Raw genomic sequence first — 24,280 nt, 5'->3', positions numbered from 1 at the left:
TTTGGCAGTGGAGGGGTGGATGGAGTGAAAGCAGGTCCGGTGCTCAAGCAGTGAGGGCAGCAGCACCACTGCTGGGAAGAGCCTGCACCCTGAAGCTGCCCTGGGAACCTTCACACGCTCACGGACTGTGGCGCCATGTGGCAATGGCTGCTGATGGGAACTTTTAACATGCACAGAGCGGCGTGTTTAAACAAGGGTTACTTGTGGTACAAGGAACCTCTTCCCATAGCTTCTCTAAGAACGGTACTGACATTTCACATCTACAACAATGACAGCCTTGAACCGGACCGTTTGAACTCACCAAATGGTTGGCTTTTACTTCTAGATCATTTGCAAATGATAAAAGATTCACTTTTGTGGGATTTTTCCCAGTCTACAAAAGAGGTGTAAAAAGCTGTGTTATGGATATGGGATTTTTGAACCTTAACAGCATTTTAATAAGCAACAGAGTGAACATGAGTCCACAACCATAAACTAAGGCTAGACACTCTAAGGCTAGACACATCTGCATTCTTGTTTATACACACAGTATTATTTGTATTCAACCATAAAGAGAAATAAAATACTGATACATGCTGTAATGTACATGAATCTCAAAAAACTTGGGCTACATGAAACAGACCAGTTAAGGTTATCAGACACAAAAGGTCACATACCGTATGATTCCATTCATATGAAATATCCAACATAGGTAAATTCACAGAAACTGAACACAGAGCGATGGTTGCCAGGGGCTGGGAGTGGGAAATGGGGAGCAATTGCTTAATGGGATCGGGGCTTTCTTTTGGGGTGATGAAGGTTCTTTGGAACTAGATAGAGATGATAGTTATTTAACATTGTGATTATACTAAATTCTAGTGAATTGCTCACTTGGTAAAAGAGTTAATTTCATGTTGAGTGAATCTCATCTCAATAAAAAAACAAAAATAAAAACTAACAAACAAAAAAATTTTTTTATACACACACACACACACACACACACACACACACACACACACACGATGCCCTGACTTTTCCCCAAAAGATCATGTGTGGACATATGGGTCATACCGCAGCCATGAAGGCACCATAGTCTATTTTGTCTATTCCTGAAGAGCTGAAATCCATAAGGTTTCTTCTTCCTGCCTCATCCAGCAGAACTATATTGTCAATTCTTATATTCATATTTTCAAAATTATCATTTATGTTTCCGGTATGCTGCATAATAAAAAGGAAAGATATAAATAAATCCACTCTTCTCCAAAAACATCACCTACTTAATGCTTTAAAACAGCAATAAAATTACACAGGCCAAAACAAATACACACGTACCTGACTGGCGTTTCTTCCCGGTTCTCTTCTCTCCCCTCCCATTCCTTCCCCACCTCCCTGCCCTATGCCAAGCACTATGTGAGGAGGTGGAATGCAAAACAAAATCATATTGCATCTCCACCCTCAAAGATCTCAAAGGGAAGAGGCAGTGTCGTGATAAAGGCACATGAAATGCATTGGGACACTAGGGGCAGAGCCTTTCAAGGCAGGAGGCTGGGGAGGGCAACAGAGAGGAGGTGACTTCTGAGCAAGTCTTGACAAACAGAGATGCTGAAAGGGGCTGGGCAGGCTGCTTTCCAGGGGAAGGAGGCAGCATGCACTGGACTTGGGTAATAGAGAGACTTGAGATCAACGGGAACGTGGTTCATGACTTGGGGCCTCTCCCACCCTACTCATCATGGTGCACCAAGAAAATGGCACGTGGCATAATGAGTAAATGCGTAGAGGGCATCGATTAGGGCTTGCTTGAAAAATTATATTTTATTTATAAATACATGCAAGCTATATTTAGGGAAGAGAATCCGAAATTTGTATACAGCTTTCAAATAAACCTCTTCACACCTGAAAATCATCAGGCTGCTGTGGCCTCATGGCAACCCTGGAAGCCTTCTGTGATGCCTCAGTGGGTAAGCCATGGGGTTTGGGGAACAACTTCTCCCCTTGATTTTCCTCGGTAATTGCTTCTATATCGGAAGCCCAGAAGAAGCAAGGTTCCTTAGATTCTCTCCTGCACAGCTGAGAAGGCCAGAAGGCCTCCATGTATGAGGGAGTGGGCACAGCCTAGGCTAAGGGTGCCCTAGGCCTGGGCTGCTGAAGCCCCCTTGCCCCTTCCTCCAGCCAGTGTGCTCTACAGGGATCTCTCCTTGGAGTCTGAACACTCAAGGCTTGGGTGCCGGTCTGGACAAAGGAGGAGGAGAGGTCATTCATTCCCTCTGTCCCTTCCATCCTTGTTGCTACTCTGTCTCTTGTTAAAGGCCTATCTGGGAGCCCTGGGGCCACAGCCATCATTCATAAGGAGTGAGGACTCTGTGGGCCACGGTTCTTGTCCCCACTCAGGGATGTGACAGAAAAGGATGGCTGGTCTGGGAGAGTCAGTATCCCTGGGAAACAAGTGGGGTTTGTGCCTCCAGGAACAGGGACACTCAAAGGATAAACTCTTTCCCTGTGAAGTGTCTGCAGGGACGCCCCTGGAGAGGATCTTCCGTCATCTGCTAGAGAAACTCATGCCTCAAGAAAGTCAACTGGTCGAGGGTGATGCAAATATTTTGGAATTAGGTAGAGGTGAGAGTTGCATAGCCTTGCAAATGTACTAAAGTCACTTTAAAATGGTTAATTTTTATCTTATGTGACTCATAAAAAAAAAAAAAGACAACTGAATTTAGTAAAGAAATGTTAATTTTCTGATTGGTTCTAGTTACTCACCTCTTTAATGCTGAGATGTTCACTGATATTGTAGGTGTTCTCTAGCTTAAGTGTGGTATAAATGCCTTTATTTTCTTTGCAATCACTGAGGGAATAAACAGAGAAATCAGGATCCAGAAAGGCAGCTGTGGCTACCTCTGTCCACTGCTAAGGATGGAGAGAAAGGCGAACTGTTCGTCTTTGTTTAATCTGTGACCACAGACGTGGCATCTGGGTGTGGACACAGAAGGCCACCACCAGTGGCTGCACGAAACCCCGGGTGCCCGCCATTCCTCACTTCGTTCCCTGTTTTACTAAATGTCCCATGTTTGCAACAGACACACTAGGACTGGTAAATACTACATCCTTCCATCTGTGTCCTTTGTGTTCTTTCCAGTGCTGTGAGTAAATAACAAGTTTACAAATTGGGAAGAAATAAACCCTAATCTAAAAAAACAACAAATGTCAGAAAGAGGTAAGTTACAAAGCACTATCATTAAAAGATTTCATAAAAGATTAAAACTCTATCAAGCCCCTGACAGACCATCTCCCTCCATATTTCCAGGGTTGAGCTTCACCTACTAAACCTAAGGTTGGACTAAGGGTAGGATGGAGATAGGGAGGGGGCAACAAACATCCAAACGGTAGGTCCACTTCGGCTATAAACCTAACTTGGCCTCACTTCTCCGTGCTTCTTTAAAATGTGACAAACGCTTCCTCGGCTGAGCTAAGCAGGGTGGCCTCATCTGATGCATATCCTTGCCACCCAGATGGCCACTTCCTGGGGCGCCTCTTCCTTGTGCAGTAGCCAAGGCCCTCCAGTCCCGAGGGATGCCTGGGAGAAGCAGCTTTCCCGCATCCCCAAGAGGTGGGATACTCCTCTCCAGGGAGCCCCAAGTAGGTTGGCATTGGAACAGAGAGTCTGATACACTAACCAACAGAGGTAAGACCAGAGAGTTCCACGGGAGCCAGAATCACAAAGAGCCGGCAGACCAGGCCAAGGAGCTCGGCCTCCTCTGAGCCTAGGGATGGATTAACTGTGCACAGAAACTCCAATGAATTGAAAATGTCTACCGAGAACGTGCTGTTGAGAAGGCTCCTGTGACCCTCTGGGCAAAGTAGAAGACCACAGTTGATGACCATTGCCTGCCATGGAGGCAAGGTGTGAGTGATTGACACCTGTGCCGCTTGTTTGCTGTCTCATTCGCTAGAGGTGATGGGGAGCTGGTGATACTCAGATTACTATTGTCATCATCCCTATTGAAGCGACAGGAAGTGGAACTGCCCAAGATCACAAAGGCCCCGGTGGTAGAGCCAGGACTGGAGCCCAGGCAGCCTGACTGTACAGCCTGGATCTCCAGCTGCATTGCAATTAGCACGTCTGAGATTTGGACCTGACGAAAGAAATGTTCACATATTGAGGTCTCGGGAAGTCATTCTGGCTTCTACGTGATTTAACTCAAACTTTATGCTGACTAAAACAAGCTGTTTGTGGCCTGTCAAACACACACTGTGCATCGGCTTTAATTATGAAAGAAAAGGGTGCAATGACCAGAAGTCAAGAGTGTCCGTGTTCAAAATAAAGATTAAATATCTCGCTCCCTGGGACATCTATGTTGGTACTCCTTTGATGATAAGACTCCCTTCCCAGGTGCCAAGGGCACAGTGATTCACTGTGTATATCCTGATCTGTTTTTTTTTTTTTTTTTTTTGAAACCTTTAATGAATGTATCCCTGACTTGTTTAATGTTCTTTGTTCTGACAAGATATAAAACTATTCTGAAAGCCATGGTTCTCTGGAACAATTCCTCAGAGCTATATGTGAGGCTGTCTCTGGGGCTATAGTCATCAGTTTGGCTCAAATAAAACTCTTTTCTATTCCTATTACAGACTGTTTATGATTTTCTTCTTCTTTCTTTCTTTTTTTTTTTTTTGCCACACCATGGCTTTCGGGATATTAGTTCCCTGACCAGGGATTAAACCTGGGCCCTGGCAGTGAAAGCGCTGAGTTGTAACCACTGAACCTCCAGGGAATTCCCATGTTTACTGACTGTTTCCATCAACAGACCCATCCAATGAATTCTTGTTATATGGCATTTACTTGGGGCAGGGTGATTCTTAAACAAGAATGCATTTTAGGGTCACTGTTACCAGTGAATTCTAGTAATTAAGACAGGGCGGCTTGGGACAGCACCATCCTAAGGCCCAGAAGGCTTTCAGGGAAAAGATTATCTTTTTGGTCTTACTGCTAAGACCAGAGAACAGCTTACTTCTAAAACTGGAAAGTTGACCGTTAAAATTAAAGACATGTTGAAAGCAAAATTCTCATTGTAAAAACACAACATTCTAAGTAGCAAAAAATGCATGATGCAATTATTTATACCTGTAAACTTGTTCAAAAGTGAGATGAATATCTGGTTTGTTAAATACCATGCCAGAGAGATAGTATTTCCAATCGGCATTTAGTAAATATGGCGTGTCCAAAACCTAGAACAAATTTAAAAACTTTTTTATAAAGACAGTTTTACACTAACATACATGCATATAATAAAATGAATATTCTGTTCAATATATGGCATCTGGGGGATTTTTATACCATGATTTTCCTCATTGATTTTCAACTTAAAACTAGAAAATAATAGTGTGATTGGAATAAAGATATCGACCACTGGATAGCATTAGTAGGAATTATTGAGACTACTTTTGGGGGGGGAACATTTCATTTTAGTAAAATAAACACATTAGAAATGGGAGAAAAATAGATAATTTGATTCAGAATATCTAATAGAAAGCCATGAAGCAGTAGACCCAGATCTTCACTACTTCCCTCTAGACAAAAGGAATTAAATCTGGCACAATCTTTGACTTCACATTATGTATATTTAAGGTGGGCTAATTGGTACATGACTGTATATACACTTACGGAGTGTAAATGGTTTCAAAATATCCTCTATTTTTTAAGAATTCCTTTTTAACAATTTAACACAGTACAAAAGATGATGAAGTCTGGTTTGATATGTTATTATTATTTTTTATCAAGAGGCCAAATGGAGATAATTTGACAAACTGATGCTCCCGATTTAATTTTCTTCAACCAACTGAGTAATTAAAATACCACCACCACAACTGGTTTATTTTAGCAAGCATTCACCTGATTTTATAACAGATTTGAGGTGAAAAAATATATACAATAAAATAGGAAAACATATTTTTAAAATCAGAATCTAGAGAAAAACACTGGAAAGCCAAAGTTAGAAGACAAACATGTAGATCAAAACTTCCTCATTAACTAATGAAGCTAAACTTGCACCTGGTTTCCTAGAGTGTGAAGTAGTTGGTCTTAGATGGAGAAAGTGAAGCTTGAATTCAATTCCCAACCACCTCGTCAGATTTCCACCAGGGACAACCCTCAGCTATGAGGTGTGTCATTTATCAGTCTCTTTCACTTCAAATTTACGACCCTCAAACCATCTGTGTGGGCAACTGTCATCTGGGAAGTTATGTGAAATGTCAGAAACCTATTGAGGTATAGAAGGAACCCGGGAACTTATCCTCTGAGGTTCTGCATTTGGGAGCTACTGCTGAGGAGAGCTGTATTCTCCCCAAATATTACAATCAACATTGACGAGCAAGCCTTAATTCCCGGTACTGATTTCACTTACATTAAAAAAAAAAAAATACAGTCGACCCTTCAACAACATGGGTTTAAACTGCGAGGGTCCACTTATAAGAGGATTTTTTTCAGTAGTAAATACTACAGTACTGCACGGTCCAAGGTTGGTTGAATCCAAGAAAGGAGATATGGAGGAACCATGCATACGAAAGGCTGAATATAAATTGTATGCAGATTTTGAGTGCGTGGAGGGTCAGCGCCCCTAACTCCCTGTGGTTCAAGGGTCAACTGTACTGCCATATTTTTTTGCTCTGACAAATAGATGGAATCTCAACCTACTGAATACAAACCACCTGCTCATCTTTTTGCTCTCGGAGAAACACACAAGAAAGGGGAAAATAAAAGTTTTGGCTCGAGCTCTTCATAATGGGCACAAAAACCATGTTTACCTGGAATAACATTTTGTTTTGGTAAGGTTCACAGACCAGTTTTTCCACATTTCCACCAACAACAAAAGTCAGAACCACGATGGTCATCAATAGCCAACAAAAGAAGAAACTGAATCCAACCCCGCTGGAAAAAAATAGAAATAAAGTGAATAATTCTACAAGGAATTATTCAATATTACCTACTAGTACTTACCCATTCTACCTATTCAATGTATAAAATGACCTGGAGTCTTCAGCTTTCTGCAGGTTAAACGGGTCGGCCTACAGAGGGGTGCAGACAGGAAGTACCAGGCGCTTGTTTAGGGAACACTTAGGACCGAGTCCCTCGCTTGCTTGCAAGCCCAGCACGGTGGTTCAGACATGGGCTCTGGAGTCATTTGAGTGAACCAAGGCTTTCCAGTGAGGGAGGAGGTTGTAAGGCAGTGTCAATGAAAAAATGTTGCCTGACATATCAGTAAACAAAGGATGTTGCAGCCATCAATCCACCACATTCTATCTGCTCCATCAGTGAGCACTGAGGGAACTCAGGATAAAAACAGGATGCCCACCATCAAGTCATCAGCTACTGCAGCCCCTTTCCAATGGGGGCACCTTGAGAGACTCAAGATGAAGTGCAGGATGCTGGCCCCAGATAGCTGAGGTGCAGGGCAAAGGAATGATTTCAGTGAGCCCAGACTCTTGCATCTTCCATACATAGAAAAGTGCTAAATTCCTTAACTTGGGATGTCTGGTTTTCTTTAATGAACAGTCACCTTCTGATGTTCCTACCACCTGGTCCTTGTTGCAGAAACTCTTCTGTATCCGGGCTCCTCCCTTACCTCTATGGAGCAGTCCCTCAGAGAGATCCGAGGGGCTGCATCCTGGGCTTAAGTCCTCAGTTTTGTCTGCCGAATAAAACATTCTCAGCTTTCAGGTTGTACATTTTTTTCAGTTGACAGTAGGAAATGTACTCTTGGGAGTCTGAAAGGGACTGACGTAGCTCTGCATCCAGAGAGATGGCAGAGAACGAGCTGTGAACAGCAGCTTGAGAGGCAGGTAGGGGCGAGCTGGGTGGGGCATGGGGGATGCAGGGAGGGAAAGCTATTGAAGACCTTTAAGCACCGGAGGAACACACCCCCATTTCTCTCTGAAGAAAAGCCCTCTTGGCAGAGCGTGAAGGATGGAGGGACAGGTGCCCATGTGGAGGAGGATGCCACAAAGGAGGCTGCTTCTAGCCCCAGATGGTGGCCTGATGCAGCTGGCGGTAGTGGAGGGGAGCCAGCGGGTGAAAGAAGTGTGACCTGGGAGGCAGATGCAGCAGGACGTCCTGAAGACGTGCGCTGGAGGTGAAGGAAAGGGAGGGCAAGGGGCACCAGGGCTTGTCAGCAGCAGGGACAGGGAGGGCAGAGAAGATCGGCTTCTGGTCACGTTGCCTGGGAGACATCTCAGAGGACATGCTGTGGAGGAGTCCGCCAGGTGTTTGGAGCGCAGATGCCTGGGTTACAGACCTACTTTAGTGAGTCAGTGGCTTAGAAATGATGACTGATCCCTGGGGCTGGGGTTGGAGGGAGAAGCAGCCTAGGACTAGGCCTGGGGGACCCCACCATTTGGAGAACAGGTGGTGGAGAGAGAGACAGCAAACGAGACCAAGATGAAGGGTCAGGGAGGTGGGAAGGAGACCATGAGGGTGTGAGGTCACTGATGGGGTATGAAGGAGTGTTTGCAGAAGGAGTGGCAGCTGTTCCAGTCACTGCTGTGAGGACACGGTCAAGAAGGACTCGAAGAAGTCCACTGTACTGGAGACACAGAAGTCACTGCTGACCTGAAAGTGGCCGGCAACGAAGCCACAGTGGTGTAGGCTGGGCCGGAGGTGGGAAAGCAGGAGACGGGCAGCAGGCACAGATCTTTATTTTGAGACGTCTGTGCAGAGAGTGGAGTTAGATGGAAGAAGGGGTGTTGGTAGGGGTTTTCTGTTTTGGTTTTTAAGGAGGGGAGAGAACAGAACATGTGTAAGTGTTGAGAAGAAAGTCTAGGAGAGGAGAAGAGAATGAAGACGCAGGAGAAAGAAGGGAGGCTTTGTTCCATCCTCGGGATGGTGGGTGGGGATGGGCTGAGAGCACAGCGGGGATGCTGGGGAGTGGGGGAGCCTAGATGGGAGAGACCCTTCTGCCTCTGTCTTCCCGTGCCTGTGAGCACAGGTGCCTTCAGAGGTTTGGGGGTGGCAAGTTTATGATGGCTTCTATTTTCTCCGTGAAGAGAAAGGTAAGCCCATCAGCGAAGAGAAAAGGAAATTAAGGAGGATGGATGCATCAGAGTGGAAAGACAATCGCAGAATAAAGGAAGGGAGGGAGGGAGGAAAGAAGGAACTTGAAGGGCTGTGGAGGGTCCATGTGAGGTGGGGAATCACAATTCTGTAGGGATCCTAGTGTGCTCTGCTGTATGACTTTTCTCTAGCAGTGCCCAGCGGCCCCGCTGGAGACACAGAGGGAGCAAACTCTTAAATCAGTCTAGATGGAAGAGCCAAACCCTGTACCATCGCTGGTGCACACCAGGAAGGACCCTAGGAAGTGTGCAGGCTGATGCTCTCAATCACAACGTTCCCAAAGGGCATGGCTCCCCCCAGTGCAAATGCTCAAGGCATAATTAGAAACATCTGCACGGCTCCTCTGAAATAAATAGCAAGGAATGTTTGCTGGTGGAGCCCTAAGTCCCTTCGGACCTTCTCAGACCAACAGGGTTACTGCGTTAGGGAAAGAGTGAAGAAGGGGAAGGTGTGTGAAGGCTCTGCCAGGCACCAGGCTTCTAACTGTGGGCATCAGAGGGTGTGTGTATGTGTGTGTGTGTGTGTGTGTGTGTGTTAGTTACAAACCTCTGAGAGAACACTTCACTTCAAAACAACCCCACCACTCTAAAGAGCATGCTGTTAACATTTCCAGCCTTTGTTTTCTAAATATGCATGTATTGGGCTTCCCTGGTGGCGCAGTGGTTGAGAGTCCGCCTGCCAATGCAGGAGACACGGGTTTGTGCCCCGGTCTGGGAAGATCCCACGTGCCGCGGAGCGGCTGGGCCCGTGAGCCATGGCCGCTGAGCCTGCGCGTCCGGAGCCTGTGCTCCGCAATGGGAGAGGCCACAACAGTGAGAGGCCTGCGTACCGCCAAAAAAAACAGAAAAAAAAACAAAAAACACGTGCATAATTTTGTGGGCCCTTGTCGAACATCTTAGAAACTTTCGTCAGCCACCCAGGACAGCCAACCTCTCTATCCTTTCAGTGGCCACATAATCTACTCCAGCCTCCAAAGTGGCTGCCTTGTTGCCACTTCGAATGCCTCACTGTCACAACTAACACCACAAAAACACGTCTCTGCTCAAAATGCTTTTCCCATAGTTTGGTCTACTGCCTCAAAATAAATTCCCTAAAATGGGAATGACCTGCTATAGCCTGACAAACTGCTCTCTGAAATATCTATAACCACTGAAACTGCCACCAGCCGTATGTAATATGCCCATGGCAACACGTGATCTTAGTTTCTCTTCAGAGGTCTCGATAATCTGGGCATTGTTTTCAAGAGCTAAAATTGGAAGTTTTATAACGGTCTTTGGTACAAGAGATTGTCTTCTGGTTGCCTTAATTAGGTCTCCTTATCTCCGGGGAAACCATCCATATTCCCCCCGTAGATGTACGTTCACCACTGCATCCCATTCAGCCCCTAAAATGCTCCCTGGACCCTCAGAAGACAAGGGATAGGAGCCAGGACTCTCTGCTTCCCTCCTTCCAGGTCTTTCACTAGGATCCTCTTGGGAGGCAAGGATTCTTGCTTAGCTGTTAAAGAGACCATGCTCTTGATTGGATAACGTCACCGTTTTTAAAGAGCAGGTGGTGTTTTGGCTGAAGCTGAACTAAATATACTCTTTCTCATTTCTACGAGCAAGTAAACAATTATAAAGAAGAAACGGCATTCCTCTAGTTAGTCTGATTAGTCTATCCAGTTGTTTACCAGATGTCTCAAGAGAGAGATGGAGAATTCTGCTAAGCATAGCAAAGCAAGCCATGATGAGTGGTAGGCTTCGACAGTACAGAAATCTCAGTCTGCAGACCTCCCAAAATGCATCTGACAGCAGCTTAGTTACCAGCCTTTTCCCCACTGCTGAGATAAATCCTTCGGCTCCTAAGCCATAGATTTCCATGTGACTTTAACCCTTTAGAGAGATTCCTTAACCTGCAGAAGTGAGTATTACAGCCAAACTGAAGTTGCTCTTAGCCTCCACCAATTTACTCATGACTCTCTTATTTTTTATTCTTTGAAGCTAGATATCACATTTTTTGGTTTCATCCCTAAAAGTGGAATAGAATTTTATGAAACTTGTACCTTTTCAGAGCAAGTTACGCCCTCCTTTCAAATAATTAGATAGATGTAATACATAAATGTATGTAATATATAAATTCACCATCAAAACACTGACAAACAGCCAAGTGTCAGGATTATTAAATTCTGAACATTAAATTAATTTTCTGTCTGTAGCTGTGTACATTTAAACAAAAAGGTTGGGCACATATACTCTTCCTTGCTGGCTTAATTTCTTAAGTTTAAGTATGTAAGCAAATAGGCTTTTCCGTGTGTGGAGCTCTGTCCAATTTTGTCCAATTCTGGCAGACTCCCATGTCATTAGCTTTAAGGTTATTTTTAAAACTCACTTAAAAAAACACACACACAAATGAACTTATCTACGAAACAGAAAGACTCACAGACATAGAGAACAGGCTTGTGGTTGCCAAGGGGGAGTTGGGGAGGGAGAGGGAGGGACTGGGAGGTTTGGGGTTAGTAGATGCAAATTACTACATTTAGAATGGATAAACAACAAAGCCCTACTGTATACACAGGGAACTATATTCAATATCCTGTGATAAACCATAATGGAAAAGAATATAAAAAAAGAATGTATATATGTGTATAACTGAGTCACTTTGCTGTACAGCAGAAATGAACACAAATTGTAAATTAACTATACTTCAATAAAAAAACAAAACTCATGTGCCTGTATTAATGTTAGTAAAGTGTACTATAGTGGAGACTGAAGGTTTAAGGGAAAGGCCTTAGGATCACAGCTCATAAGCAGCATGATTATTATAGTGACCCAAAGTTTAAAAAAGCAAGGTAATGCATGTCACTAGTGACATAAGCAAAGAAATGGCTGTGGTTTTGATTCTCTATTGCCCAAAGGACTTCTTCCAAATCTTTACACTCCCCTCGAGCCCCATCACACCCCTCGCTGCTGGTTCTCCATGAAGCTTATCAGAAAAGAGAATATCGAGTTGGAACTCACACGGATTCCCCTCTAGGGAGCATTTGAAGCTTTTACCCCTGGTTACTGGTTTACATTACTGGCTCCAACTCCAGTTCCACCCAGCTCATGCCCCCTCTGCTTCGTTATACCCTATAAAGGTTGTTGTTTTTTTTTCCAAAAATATGAACTTGGATGTGAATGTAATTGAAATGGGGATAACTGCTCCAGTCCACTGCAGGCTCACCACTTGCTGGTACTTCACACCTGATCGCATCACTAATGTAGGCTACTTGTTTACCTCCAAGGGTGCCAGGTAGGCAACCTCTGTTCTAAATCAAGTTTCAGAGTGAACAGTGTCTGTCTGTCAGGTCAATATTCAGCAAGTATGGTGAATGAATGGATGGATGGATGGATGGATGGATAGATAGGTAGATACATAGATATGGGGAAAAACAATGAGAATTGAGAAAGCAAACTGGAAATAATTTCCCTGATAGCTGCTTTAAAGAGCTATCAGCTTTTAAGCTTGTCAATCAAAGTGCAACCAATCTAGAGTTTCCTTTACTTTTCATGCTTAATGGAATTTCCCAGACCGATGAAAGTAGTCACACCAGCCCTACATCACTGGAGCCCAGACTGCTTACCAGAGGTCACCAGGTCCCTGTCACACCAGAGTTACCTCCCTGCATCCCCCACACACGGCAAGGAAGAGCCAACACTCACACCATGAGGAAGATGCCTCCAGTGTTTGAGACGCAGCCTCGTCTGGTTGGGGTGGCATTCTGGTCGTAGCCGTACGTGCCACACAACAAGCCCAGGAAATAAAAAATCACTATGAGGGTCAGTAAACAGCAGACAACCAAGGAACCCAGCCACCTGGTGGAGCAAACACAGTGTTAGCAAACGTAACAGGTGACATCATCACAACACAAAAGCTGCTAGACCTGGGCTGGAGTGGTTGAAAAACTCTTGGCAATCAAATATCGGATTCCTCTGTTAATTCCTCAGAGGGTGAGAGTGCTGTGAAAAGACCCCTTTTCACCCCTAGTCCTCCAATCCAACCAAGACAGTGTTTATCTTGGTTTCAAAGAGCTCTCAGTGGTCATGGGATTGTCGTTTCTTTCCTTTGCCTTACCTCCACAGGGCCCAGAAGCAGGGTTGACTCAACCTCTCCAAGGCTACCGATAACCATGTCCCTTAAGGTTTGTTAAGTTCTTTCAAGGTTCCTGAGGCTGTAAGTGCTTATTGTAACGATGATGAGATGTAGACAGATCATGATTAGACAACAGATAAGGAAATTGGGGTCTCCTTCCTCTGGTCTTTTATCTAAAATGTTTTGTGGTTGCAGGAATATTTGGGGGCGGTGGGGAGTGAATTGTGTTCCTTACTGAGCCAGGCACTCTCTATGTGATGAGTGCATTGAATATTTTAGAATTCTAGGAGCATCCTAAATCGAACGCCTGCAGAATGCAAGTCTCGATTTTGTAATGGTCCTGTGAGACGTTTCAGGAGAATGGATCCTCAATCAGGTCTTACTGGCATTCCCGGAATGTACATCAAACTTTTTCAGCAACCCAGGAGCATTCAAGGGTAGAAATGCTTCCCAACCTTTAAAACACTATAAAACAAACTGTCACTACAGTTTTTCATTCAACTAAGAACAAACTCGTGTAAAATAGTTAGCTAGTGGGACGCAGCCGCATAGCACAGGGAGATCAGCTAAGTGCTTTGTAACGACCTAGAGGGGTGGGATAGGGAGGGCGGGATCGAGGCTCAAGAGAGAGGGGATATGGGGATATACGCATGCATAAGGTTGATTCACTTTGTTGTCCAACAGAAATTAACACAGTGTTGTGAAGCAATTATACTCCAATAAAGATCTATAAAAAAAACCTCGATAATTATAATAACCACCTGCACCCATTCTGTGACTTTTTGTTCCAGATACTGAGGACACAAAATTAAATAAGCCATGGAACCCGGCCCCGGAAATCCTTTACAGTTAATGCAAGCCTCGTCTGCTTCATTAAATTTCTTTTTAAAATAAACTTATAGTCTCAGGGCAGGGGAAGGTGGAAGGAAGGGGGAGCTGGTGTGTAGACAGATCATTGTACCATTCTTTTCGTCTGTGAAAGTCTGACCTCTGAGATTGTAAGTTCATTGGGAAAGGGTCTATCCTATCTTTGTTCCGACACCTGCTGGGGTGGCCAAGCCACACAGTAGGAAATGGCATATTGATAATTAAGGGCATAGTCAGGTGGGAGTTGAAAAATCACTTCACCTCCCTGAGCCTCTAAGAAACAGGATTATAAACAGAACACAACCCAGGAGATTTTTCTGAGTATTAAATGAGATGCCATGTGGACAGCACGTGGCAGGCACATTGTGACTCTTCCCTAAAGGCTAGCAATTATTGTTATTATTTTATTATTTATCTTGTGTTCTTGCATAATAAATAACCTGAACAGGAATGGGAGTGTCCAGAATCTCCGTGGGTTTGAGCAGTAGGAATAGTTCCAGTGGGCGGTCGTGGGGCTGAGCCTTTCAGAGCGGAGAGTATGTCTTACATCTCACATGAGCCTGGAAATGCCTTGAGTCTCTAAGTCCTGCCTTCTCCAGCACTCTTGTCTGAGATCTATGTCCACCATCACCTCCCAAGGCCAAACCCTACCACTAGCATGTTTCTGAAGGGCAAAGAGCTGGGAACGACAGCAGCTTCACCCAATTCACTGGTTTCAAGGATGCTCTTTCTGTAAGAATCAACCTCTACATATTTCTTTTATAAACCAACAAAAAGAAAAAGATTATCCCAATGCCCTTTTAAATTCCTTTTAAGTTTTAAAATCCTGTTACATGCCTTAGATAATTATAACCAAGATTTCGGAAGCCACGGATGACATCAAGACTGCAAGTAATTGACTATTTGGCTCAAGAACTTTCAGTCCTTAATTTTAAAAATATATATATATATGGGATGCTTCATGAATTTGCATGCCATCGTTTCTCAGCAGCCATGCCAGTCTTCTTGGTATAGTTACAATTTTAGTGTACATGCTGCCGAAGTGAACACTTCAATTTTTTTGAACGTAAACTAGAGTGAATACATATCACATTATGGCCTCTTTGTACAATTTGCTCTCATAAGATTATCCTGGTTATATTGTCAAATTTTTCTCCCGTTCCATAGCAAGTTTCACTCTTTAGTGTACCAGCTCAAAGGAGGCACTCACCTGTATGAATCATATTCTTCCAAAGTGGGTAAATGGTGGTGGATGTAATTTTCAGTGTCATTAAGGTAACGAATGAAATTTGACAGCTTATCCTGAATAGGAATATTTTTGCTTATATTTTTGATATCAGAACCAATGGAATCCAACGTCATTTTGACATCTGAAAACAAAGATGCCTCAGTTATGCATTTTCAAACCTAGAGGAGACGAGAAACTTTGTCTCGGAACTCAAGTGAAAAGCTTGAACTGCTTTTAGTTTTTCCCATGTTATTTATGTATGTGTTTAAAATATGAAAAGGTTCTACAACAAGCATGAATGTAGCTAAGCCCATCAAAAAGCAATTACTTAACAAAAGAGCAAGCTATGAGAGCTAACTTAAATGACATGGTGCTGAAATCAAGCCAGAGTTTTCTTCTACTTATTTCACTAAAAAAAGAAAAAAATGGATCGGGTGATTAAAATGTACTGTGTGCCACTACAATGGACCAGGCACTTTTATAAATGTTAACCCATTTCTTATTCCCGTTTCACTAACAGTGATGCTGAGGCTCATAGGGGTTAGATCACTTGCCCATATGTCTCTTTTTCAGAAAGCACTAGAAATGGGATGAAAACTCGGGTTTATCTAACTGTAAAGCTTCTGTTAAATGATTTTCCAAAAATAATTTAATAATATAACAATTCCTCCATCTACGAAATGGTACTCAGGAAGACAGTAATTCTCCACGACCAATTTTTTGAACAAGTGACCCCAGGTGACACTTTTGTTAAAATTTTATTTGACTCATACAAATTGAGACTTGTTAAAGCACACCTGTGTCTCTTACATGCAAAAAGCAATAGTATTCCCAGCGGTCAAATAGTTTCTATTAATCTGTCAGAGAGGAGGTAAGTTCCAGTTTTTTGGACAGTGTCTGACCATCATGGCAGGTCCTGGGATCAAAGCCACCAGGGGTGGGAGCTGTCACGTGGTCCAACACTCACACCTGATCTGAAGGTGGCCTTATCCACTGTGATTCTTGACAGGGACATAGCAAAAACATACTAATTGGTTCAAGGTCCACTGATCCTGAAAGGCGGATAAATGTCTCTGCAGCAGCAGAAACAAGATTGGCAGGGCTCACAATTCGATCCCAGGGCTCCCTGTGAACTTAGGGGAGGTGGTAGCCTTGTCCAAAAGGAAATTACATAACAATGGTGGGAATTTTTTTTCAAAGCCTGTGGTTCACATGGAGAGCTCATAGGAGGAGAGCTCACAGTGGCTCGATGTCTCCTCCAAATGGCTCGTGTGCCACAAGACCCCAGGACCCTCCACAAGGTAACTCTGCAGGTCTCTTTTTTAACCTTGGGAATTCTGGGGGTTTGAGAGATGTGGTATGTAGACGTCCCCTCTCCTACACACAGTTTCCTCAACTCAGAATCGAGCCCCTTCTGATCCTCAGGCTGTACTGCCCTCCTACACTCCACAGCCTTGGTGGGTCTTTAAGGGGCTGGTGCCTTCTTCAGGCCTCCGTTTGGATGTCGCTTCCTCCAGGAAGCCTTCTGCTACCCTCTCCCCACCTCGGATCCCTTGCACACACCTCACCAGGTTCCCAGAGGGTGATAAAGGGCATCTGTATCCATGCCCAGCTGAAGGGTAGGCAGGGGTCGTGCCTTCTTTATCTACCATCCCCAGAGCCCAGCAGTGCCTGGCACATAGTAGGCACTCAAAATATGTGTGCAGGGTAGGACCTAATGCCCAAAACATGGAAGCTAAGGGTTATTGGTTTTGGAAAGACATAAAAACCAGCGCTTGGTCTTCAGTCTGATGGGGCGGCACTTGCTGAGGTTCAGGAAAACTCTGGCTCGTGTTTATGTGATGACAGTGTGTACACCCGGCCTCGCTCACGTGAACTGCAAGCCTCACTTGGCCAGACTCACAAGGGAGGGCTGCACGTATTGGCAGAAGAGGTCCAGAAAGGGGAAACAAAAAAGTAAACACAGAGATTAGTAAGCAGGTGGTTATCAGATGTACAGCGTGGGTTAGCCCCCAGATGCTAGCATAGGAAAGCGTGAACTCTGTTTTGAATATCATAATATTTTAAATCAGAAGGGAACCCACAAAACTTCCAAAGCACTATGTAGTAGGATAAAATCCTTTTTACCCAAGTCTTAATGGGTTGAAAGAATAATATTAGGGAAAAAAAAAATCAAATACCTCTAACACAACATTTTAAAACTACTTAGTCAACAGATAAAAAGAAGCCCTGAGATGATTTTAAAAAAAGAGACAGAGAGAAGATAGTCTTACATAGCTTCAGAGATGTCTTCCCTTAGCAAACAACCCAGGTTTCTTCCCATTCCTGCATAAAGAACTGTTTATACTGCATTCTTTCTCTGTACATTCACCCCAGATACCATAACCTGAATTCAACGTGATTCGGTCGTTTGAGACCAGTGGAACTCTCTCAACTGACAGACCTCAGTTCTGTCTCTCCAAAATTGTAAGCAAACTTAAGACCCTAAAGTAGCATTACATCAGCCTCCGAGGCATATGAACATTTTCCTAAAGAGACAAAGTAAGTCCCTAGACAGAGTATTCTTTTTAAAAAATCAATTTTAAGTTCATTTAGAAAATAAATTCACAGTGAAAACAATCAAAATGTGAGCTTCCAAGTCATAAACTATGGCTGTTGTCAGCTCTGAGAGCTCCTGATGAAGGCTGCTATCACAGTGTGGCCCTCGGCCCTGAAGCTTCCAGCCACAGAAGGATGGTAGTCAGCGTTTGATAGGATTATTATTTTTTTAAACCGACATCAGTTGGTGAAGGTAGCACAATTGAAATATTCATTTAGTTTTTAAGGTTTTAGTGAGAGAATGTTTTTTTTAAGAGGGAAAAAGAACAATTCTTAGCAATACATTTCTTTGTACTAACCAGCCAATTCTTAACAAGAAGAGATACACAGTTACTTCCATTTGGGAATCTCACCTGATACGACGTTCACGGTTTCATTCTGCACTATCCCAGGTATAGCATTGAAAGATCTATAGCCCTAAAAAATAATTCAGAATCAATGGATATACAGTGTAAGTAGAAGAGCAGTTCACTAGTATTCATGGTAAGCTTAGAATGGAGCAGAGAAGCAACACTAAAATGTAACCTTCATCTTAAGGCCGAAAGGATCATGATACAGTCATTAAAAGTCTAGAAAAAAACTCCCTTTTAGTGAGGACTTGCCTTAAATTGTATCTGTTGAAGATCATATTAAGAGTTTTTAACTTTTAACTCATGTTAAAAGCTTCCATGTATTTATACCAGTGTTTCTCAACTGGGGGCAATTTTGTCCCCCAGGAGATGTCTGGAGACGTTTTGGTTATCACAGTTGTGTGGGTGCTCTTGGCACTGTGTGGGCACGAGCCAGGGTGCTACTAAATATCCAGCAGTGCACAGGCCCCACCACAAGGAATTATCCAGCCCAAATTGTGCTGAGGTTAAGAAACCCTGATCTGTACCATGTACCATGTGCGGCTATAAAGTGAATTTCTAAAAATAGAATCTTACTTTCCAGCCCAATTACACAATAAAATTGGAGATCTAGTCTCATAGAAAATAGTAATGCCCTAAAACACAACTTAGAAAGAATACAAATTGTAGTGAGGCTAAAACGAAAACCCAAACAGCCATGCCAAGCTATATCACTTTGGAGCTAAATCCATGACAGGAAAATGTCATTATTTCCAAGCAACTCAACTACTCAGCACAGCCTTTCCTCTGGAAGGGGCTTAATTTGTGTTTCTCACTGTCTGCTGACATATTCAGACATCTGCTAGGGAACACTGAAGTGATTACAACCTCTTATGAGCCAAATGTCTATCTCCCCAAAATGCATATGTTGAAATCCTAATCCCCAGTGTGATGTTAATGGGGCCTTTGGAAGGTTGTTAAGTCATGAGCGTGGAGCCCCCATGAAGAGGATTAGTGCCCTCTTAAAAGGGACCCCAGAGAGCTCTCTTCACCCTGCGAGGATACAATGAGAAAATGGCTGTCTGCAACCTGGAAAGTGTCCTCATCAAAACCTAACCCTGCTGGCAAACTGATCTTGGACTTTGAGCCTCCAGAAGTGTGAGAGATAAATTTCTGTTGTTTATACACCACTTACTCTATGATATTCTTTTATAGCAGTCCAATCTAAGTTACAAAGTTTATAAGATTTATGGTGCCAACAAGTTTCCACTTTAGCCTAGCAACAGCAATGCCATAAAAAGAACATTCATGACTTCTGTTTCCTCAAAGGCAACTAAACCACCCAGCACACTGGTGCTTGTGTTGGTTTGGTATAACTGACCCCTCTACATTTATCTGTGTTTGGACTTGGAGAGGTGACCCATCATAAGAGGTTTAATGGCTGGAAGAGGATTTACAGATCTCCTCGTTCAATTCCCTCATTTGACAAATGAGGTGACATCAGACAGCAAAGACCAGGAGTTTTCAATGACTTGTTTAAGGGGACACTTCCTTTGTTAGTATATGTAGATGAGTGTTTAATAGATATCTGATGACTTTTTTATACCCATGCTAAAAGACAGAGTCAAGAATAAAGCTATTCTCTTCCTTTTAGGCTACTGGGGAAATCACAGTATTCTAGATCAATGTGACCCCTTCCTGTTTTAGGATTTACAGTCTTGTGGCACAATCAAGACATGAAAGCAATAATCAAAGTTGTGAGGAACTTAACAAAGAATATTTGCAATGCTGTAAGAATGTATTAAAAGAGGTTTTGATCTGGTCAAGATGCCCAGGGAAGGTCTCGTTAAAAAAGTGATATATAAAGCTTAAAGTAACTAGTCCCTAGTAGCCCAAGAAGCTGGGCAAAGGAGAGGGAGAAAGAAGAGAGTGCCAGGCAGAGCACACAGCCTGTACACATGAGCAGAAGCGGGAAGAAACAAAATCAACATGGCTGACTCACCGGCAGAGTGGGAGAGCATCTTGTGTCAGAATCAGCATGGGGTCCAACACTATACCCATCCAATTCTGAGCCCGAGGAAGATGAGATCATGCTTTTCTTTTTATCTCTTATGGTCCTAGCAAGGTGCTTTGCATACAATAGATGCATAATAAAAAATTCTTGAATGGGAATGAACAAAATTACCTGGAGGATAACATCTATCACCCTTCTTGGCAACTCCTGTCCAGAATTTCACTGTTTTTTTGCTGTTACCTATTTCCTTATGTACTATTCTATTCTTTAAAATAATCTAATGTATTTTTTTCCCAAAAAACATACCTTTTGGACTAGGCTGGACAAATTTGTTTGAAGAGTATCATTAAGGTTACCAATTTGTTCATCCAAAGATGGGAGCTGAAATTTTGTAAAACAAGACATAAAGCAAGGTGATTACCCCCCCCCAAATTATTTGTCATAAAAAAGGGAATCATCTTAAATCCAAGTCCTGAAGTCTCTATATTATAGGGTGTGATCTAAGTTTCCTTTGAACAATAGTGTTTTGTCGGAGGCAGACACATTAGCTCGGAATGGACTCTACAAGCACTAATTTTCGATGTTTGAAGGTCTCTTATTGCAGTCAGCTAAAAATAAGGGCGAGAAATTTAACACAGATTGAATGTGCGTGACCTCACAATTTCAGGTACTGAATATTGTTGAATACAGTTGTAAACAACCTTTTAAAAAAACATGTAATAGTGGTTGTAAAAAAACTTAAAAATAAGTTTTTCATTTATAGTGTTATACATGGATTTAACGTGTTCTACCTCTTACCAATTCTGGGACAAATATCATGGACCTCCCGACACAACGTATCAAGAAGGACACAACATCACTTTTGTGAAATCCCTGATAAATAGGCATAACTCACATCGAATCATGAGGGAACATCAGACAAACCTAAATCGAAGGTCATTCTATAAAATAAATGGCCTACAGTCTTAAAAAATGTCAATGTCGCTAAAGAAAAAAGACTGAGAAACTGTTCCAGATTAAAGGAACTAAAGACACATGACAACTAGAGACAATGTGTACTCTAGACTGGACCTTAAACTGGAGAAAAGAAAAAAAAAATTTTTTTAAAGAGCATTTTTTAGAAAAATCGGCAAAATTTGAATATAAACTGTGGATTAGACGGTGGTATTGGGTCAATGTCATATGTCCTAATTTTGGTAATCATAATGGTTATGTAAAGTTAGGAAATGCACTGAAATATTTAAGGGTAAAAGGGCATAATGTCTGCAACTCACCTCCAGATGATTGAGAAAAGGACAAAATGCATAGTATTGTACGCATACATACGATAATACAAATAGATGATAGATACATAGATAAATGTATAAAATAATACCATTAAGCAAAGGGAGCAAAGTGTTGACAACTGGTGAATCTGGGTAAGAGATGTAAACAGGGCTTCCTTGTACACTAATCTTGCAGATTTTCTGCATGTTTTAAAATCCCATCAAAATTAAAAGTTACCTCAGACACAAGAGGGAGGAGATATGGGGATATATGTTTATGTATAGCTGATTCACTTTGTTATACAGCAGAAAGTAACACACCATTGTAAAGCAATTATACTCCAATAAAGATGTTAAAAAAAAAGTTACCCCCAAAAGAACTCGATTTCAAACAATTTAAATGCAAGTATAGGTCCTACACTCTGAAAAACTGTTCAATGACAACAAAAGTGATTGTAGTAGATTCAACACAGATGTTGAATGTGAAGTGTCTGAATAAAATTGATTCATGAAATGTGAAAGTCAGAAAAATCTAGCTATATTAAAATATTGTTTTATATAAAGTGCTATGTGTACATATCACTATATTGATACATTAAAAATCATGAGTAGACATGATTATTTTATCTATACCCCAGAACTTTATATATTCAAGTTGCTCCAAATTCTTTTTTTTTTCCTAATCTTCTCTTTGGGAATGTGAAAAATTACCTAATATTTAGGCACCTGTGGTTAATATACTAGGCCTATCATTTAAAAATATATTTTAGGGCTTCCTTGGTGGCACAGTGGTTGAGAGTCCGCCTGCCGATGCAGGGGACACGGGTTCGTGCCCCGGTCCGGGAGGATCCCACATGCCGCGGAGCGGCTGGGCCCGTGAGCCATGGCCGCTAAGCCTGTGCGTCCCGAGCCTGTGCTCCGCAACGGGAGAGGCCACAGGAGTGAGAGGCTCGCGTACCGCAAAAAAACAAAAAATATATATATATTTTAATTTTTAAAGGTCTAGAAAAATGGCTTTTGCTTCCTTTTTCCTTTTTAAAGCTGAATTCATCACAGATACAGAGAACAAACTAGTGGTTCCCAGTGGGGAGCGGGGAGGGGCACTATCAGGGCTGGGGATTAAGAGGTACAACTATTATGGATAAAATGAGCTACAAGGATACATTGTACAATACAGGGAATATAGCCAATATCTTATAAAATGCACAAACTGTCAAAATAAAATAAAAATTAAAAAAAGAAGAATCTGAACAAAAAAAAAGCTCAATTCATTCTGATGTATTTCATCAAATCGATGGCAGAGAACTCTCAAGGAGTATTTCCCATTATTCCTTCTCTCCTCCTACAGCCGTTCCAACATGATGGCTAAATAACCAGGAAGGCTGACAGAGACCCCCAGCCACTGCGCACCTGATGGGTGATCCCATGCTTAGCCCTCCCCAGCTGTCCCAATGACACTGCCCTGAAGCCAGGTTACCTCCTCACCTGATCAAAATCGATGCTGCCATTCAGAAGGCTTAGAGAGTTCATAATGTTGCTGCAAGTGGTCATTACCGGATGCACAGAGCACATGGGGTCAGTGAGTGCTTGCTCCAGGTTCCTTTTAACGTTACTCAGGCTGTTGTTAAGATTTGCAGATAACTGTCTCATGTCCGTTAAGATACTGTTCACTTCGACCAGGGTTTCTCTGGTCTCTTGGATTTCTGTAGGAACACAGCCCGCTTCAGAACAGAGGCACCCACTGGGCTGGCAAATGGAAAAATCCCTTCTCATCTACAAAAGCACCCTAAAGGAACTTGCGATAAACTTGTAAATGACACTGGAAGGCAACCAGAGGAGCCTGCTGTGAGGGGCAGTCTGAAAGGGGAATACAGGGACATTGATGGCCTTCTCTGCCTCTGCCAGCTACTCCAACCAACTCAGCTTTCCTACCTGGGGGCTCTTTCAAATACACAGGGGTGAGTACCAACCTAGGAATGTGACTGGGACTCGTGGGCACAGCATTAACTGGCTAGCACTGGAGCAGAAGCCACAGGAAAAGGTGTCACCGCCCTAGCCTTGCCTAGCTTTGAAGAGGTCAGCCCAGACAGGCCAGCATCTTCAATCCCAAGCAGTTTTAATTCACATAAAAACTGATCACACCCAGAAGGATTTTGGTGATGGATATTCAAAGAGCTGGAAGTAGACACAGCGATGGTTAAGATCACAGATTTGGATTCAGGCGAGTCTAGGTACAGATCCCAACTTTGCTACTTGCCGTGTAACCGGAAGTCGATTCCTGAACATTCTTTGGCAATGTCTTCATCTGAAAAATGGTGAAACCACCACCATGTTCATCACAAAATGTGGGGATTAGAACGGTCAAATTGAAATTCCTCAAGAGCAGTGAGTCCACCTGTTTTATTGTGGAAGTCCCGCAGCCTAGTCCCGCATCCTTATACTAGGTGATCCCTAAAAATTGTTTGCTATCTTGATTTCTCTGGGGTATAGAAATCCATATTCATGACTTGGGAGGTAGAAAAATACAACTCTTTTCTACAGCGACTTAAAATCACAGCAGTAAAAGGCGTGAAACTTAAATTAGAGGGCACTGATTTTCTTCTAAGCAAATAAGTCTTCCGGGCTCACAGAACAGATGTCAGGGCATCAGGCCACAACTGCATGTTGCTAGGAAAGTGTAAATGCCCTTAAAAACTGGTTTCCCAATTTTCCCTGGCAACCACATAAAACTTGGTTCTAAAATCACACACACACACACACACACACACACACACACACACACACACACAC

General features: G+C 42.8%; 1 protein-coding gene and 1 non-coding gene across 2 annotated transcripts in view; both read right to left on the bottom strand.

The window, feature by feature from the left end:
• The window catches only part of PROM1 (prominin 1), a 93,037-nt gene that overhangs the window by 11,459 nt on the left and 57,298 nt on the right, over positions 1-24,280 (bottom strand). Inside the window, exons 8-17 of the mRNA XM_029235618.1 lie at positions 22,976-23,193; positions 20,532-20,606; positions 18,236-18,299; positions 15,267-15,426; positions 12,760-12,912; positions 6,775-6,898; positions 5,096-5,199; positions 2,734-2,818; positions 1,051-1,197; positions 302-373 (exon numbers count right to left, since the gene is read on the bottom strand). Coding sequence (XP_029091451.1) covers positions 302-373; positions 1,051-1,197; positions 2,734-2,818; positions 5,096-5,199; positions 6,775-6,898; positions 12,760-12,912; positions 15,267-15,426; positions 18,236-18,299; positions 20,532-20,606; positions 22,976-23,193 — 1,202 coding nt within the window. The remainder of the gene's footprint in view (positions 1-301; positions 374-1,050; positions 1,198-2,733; positions 2,819-5,095; positions 5,200-6,774; positions 6,899-12,759; positions 12,913-15,266; positions 15,427-18,235; positions 18,300-20,531; positions 20,607-22,975; positions 23,194-24,280) is intronic.
• LOC114903333 lies at positions 15,000-15,106 on the bottom strand. Its single transcript, XR_003795715.1, has one exon. It is a non-coding gene; the product is annotated as a U6 spliceosomal RNA (small nuclear RNA).

This window comes from Monodon monoceros, unplaced genomic scaffold (genome assembly GCF_005190385.1).
Source record: "Monodon monoceros isolate NGI ecotype Baffin Bay Population unplaced genomic scaffold, NGI_Narwhal_1 Super_Scaffold_20, whole genome shotgun sequence".
Taxonomy (NCBI): Eukaryota; Metazoa; Chordata; class Mammalia; order Artiodactyla; family Monodontidae; genus Monodon; species Monodon monoceros.
This window is presented reverse-complemented; position numbering and strand designations above follow the sequence as displayed.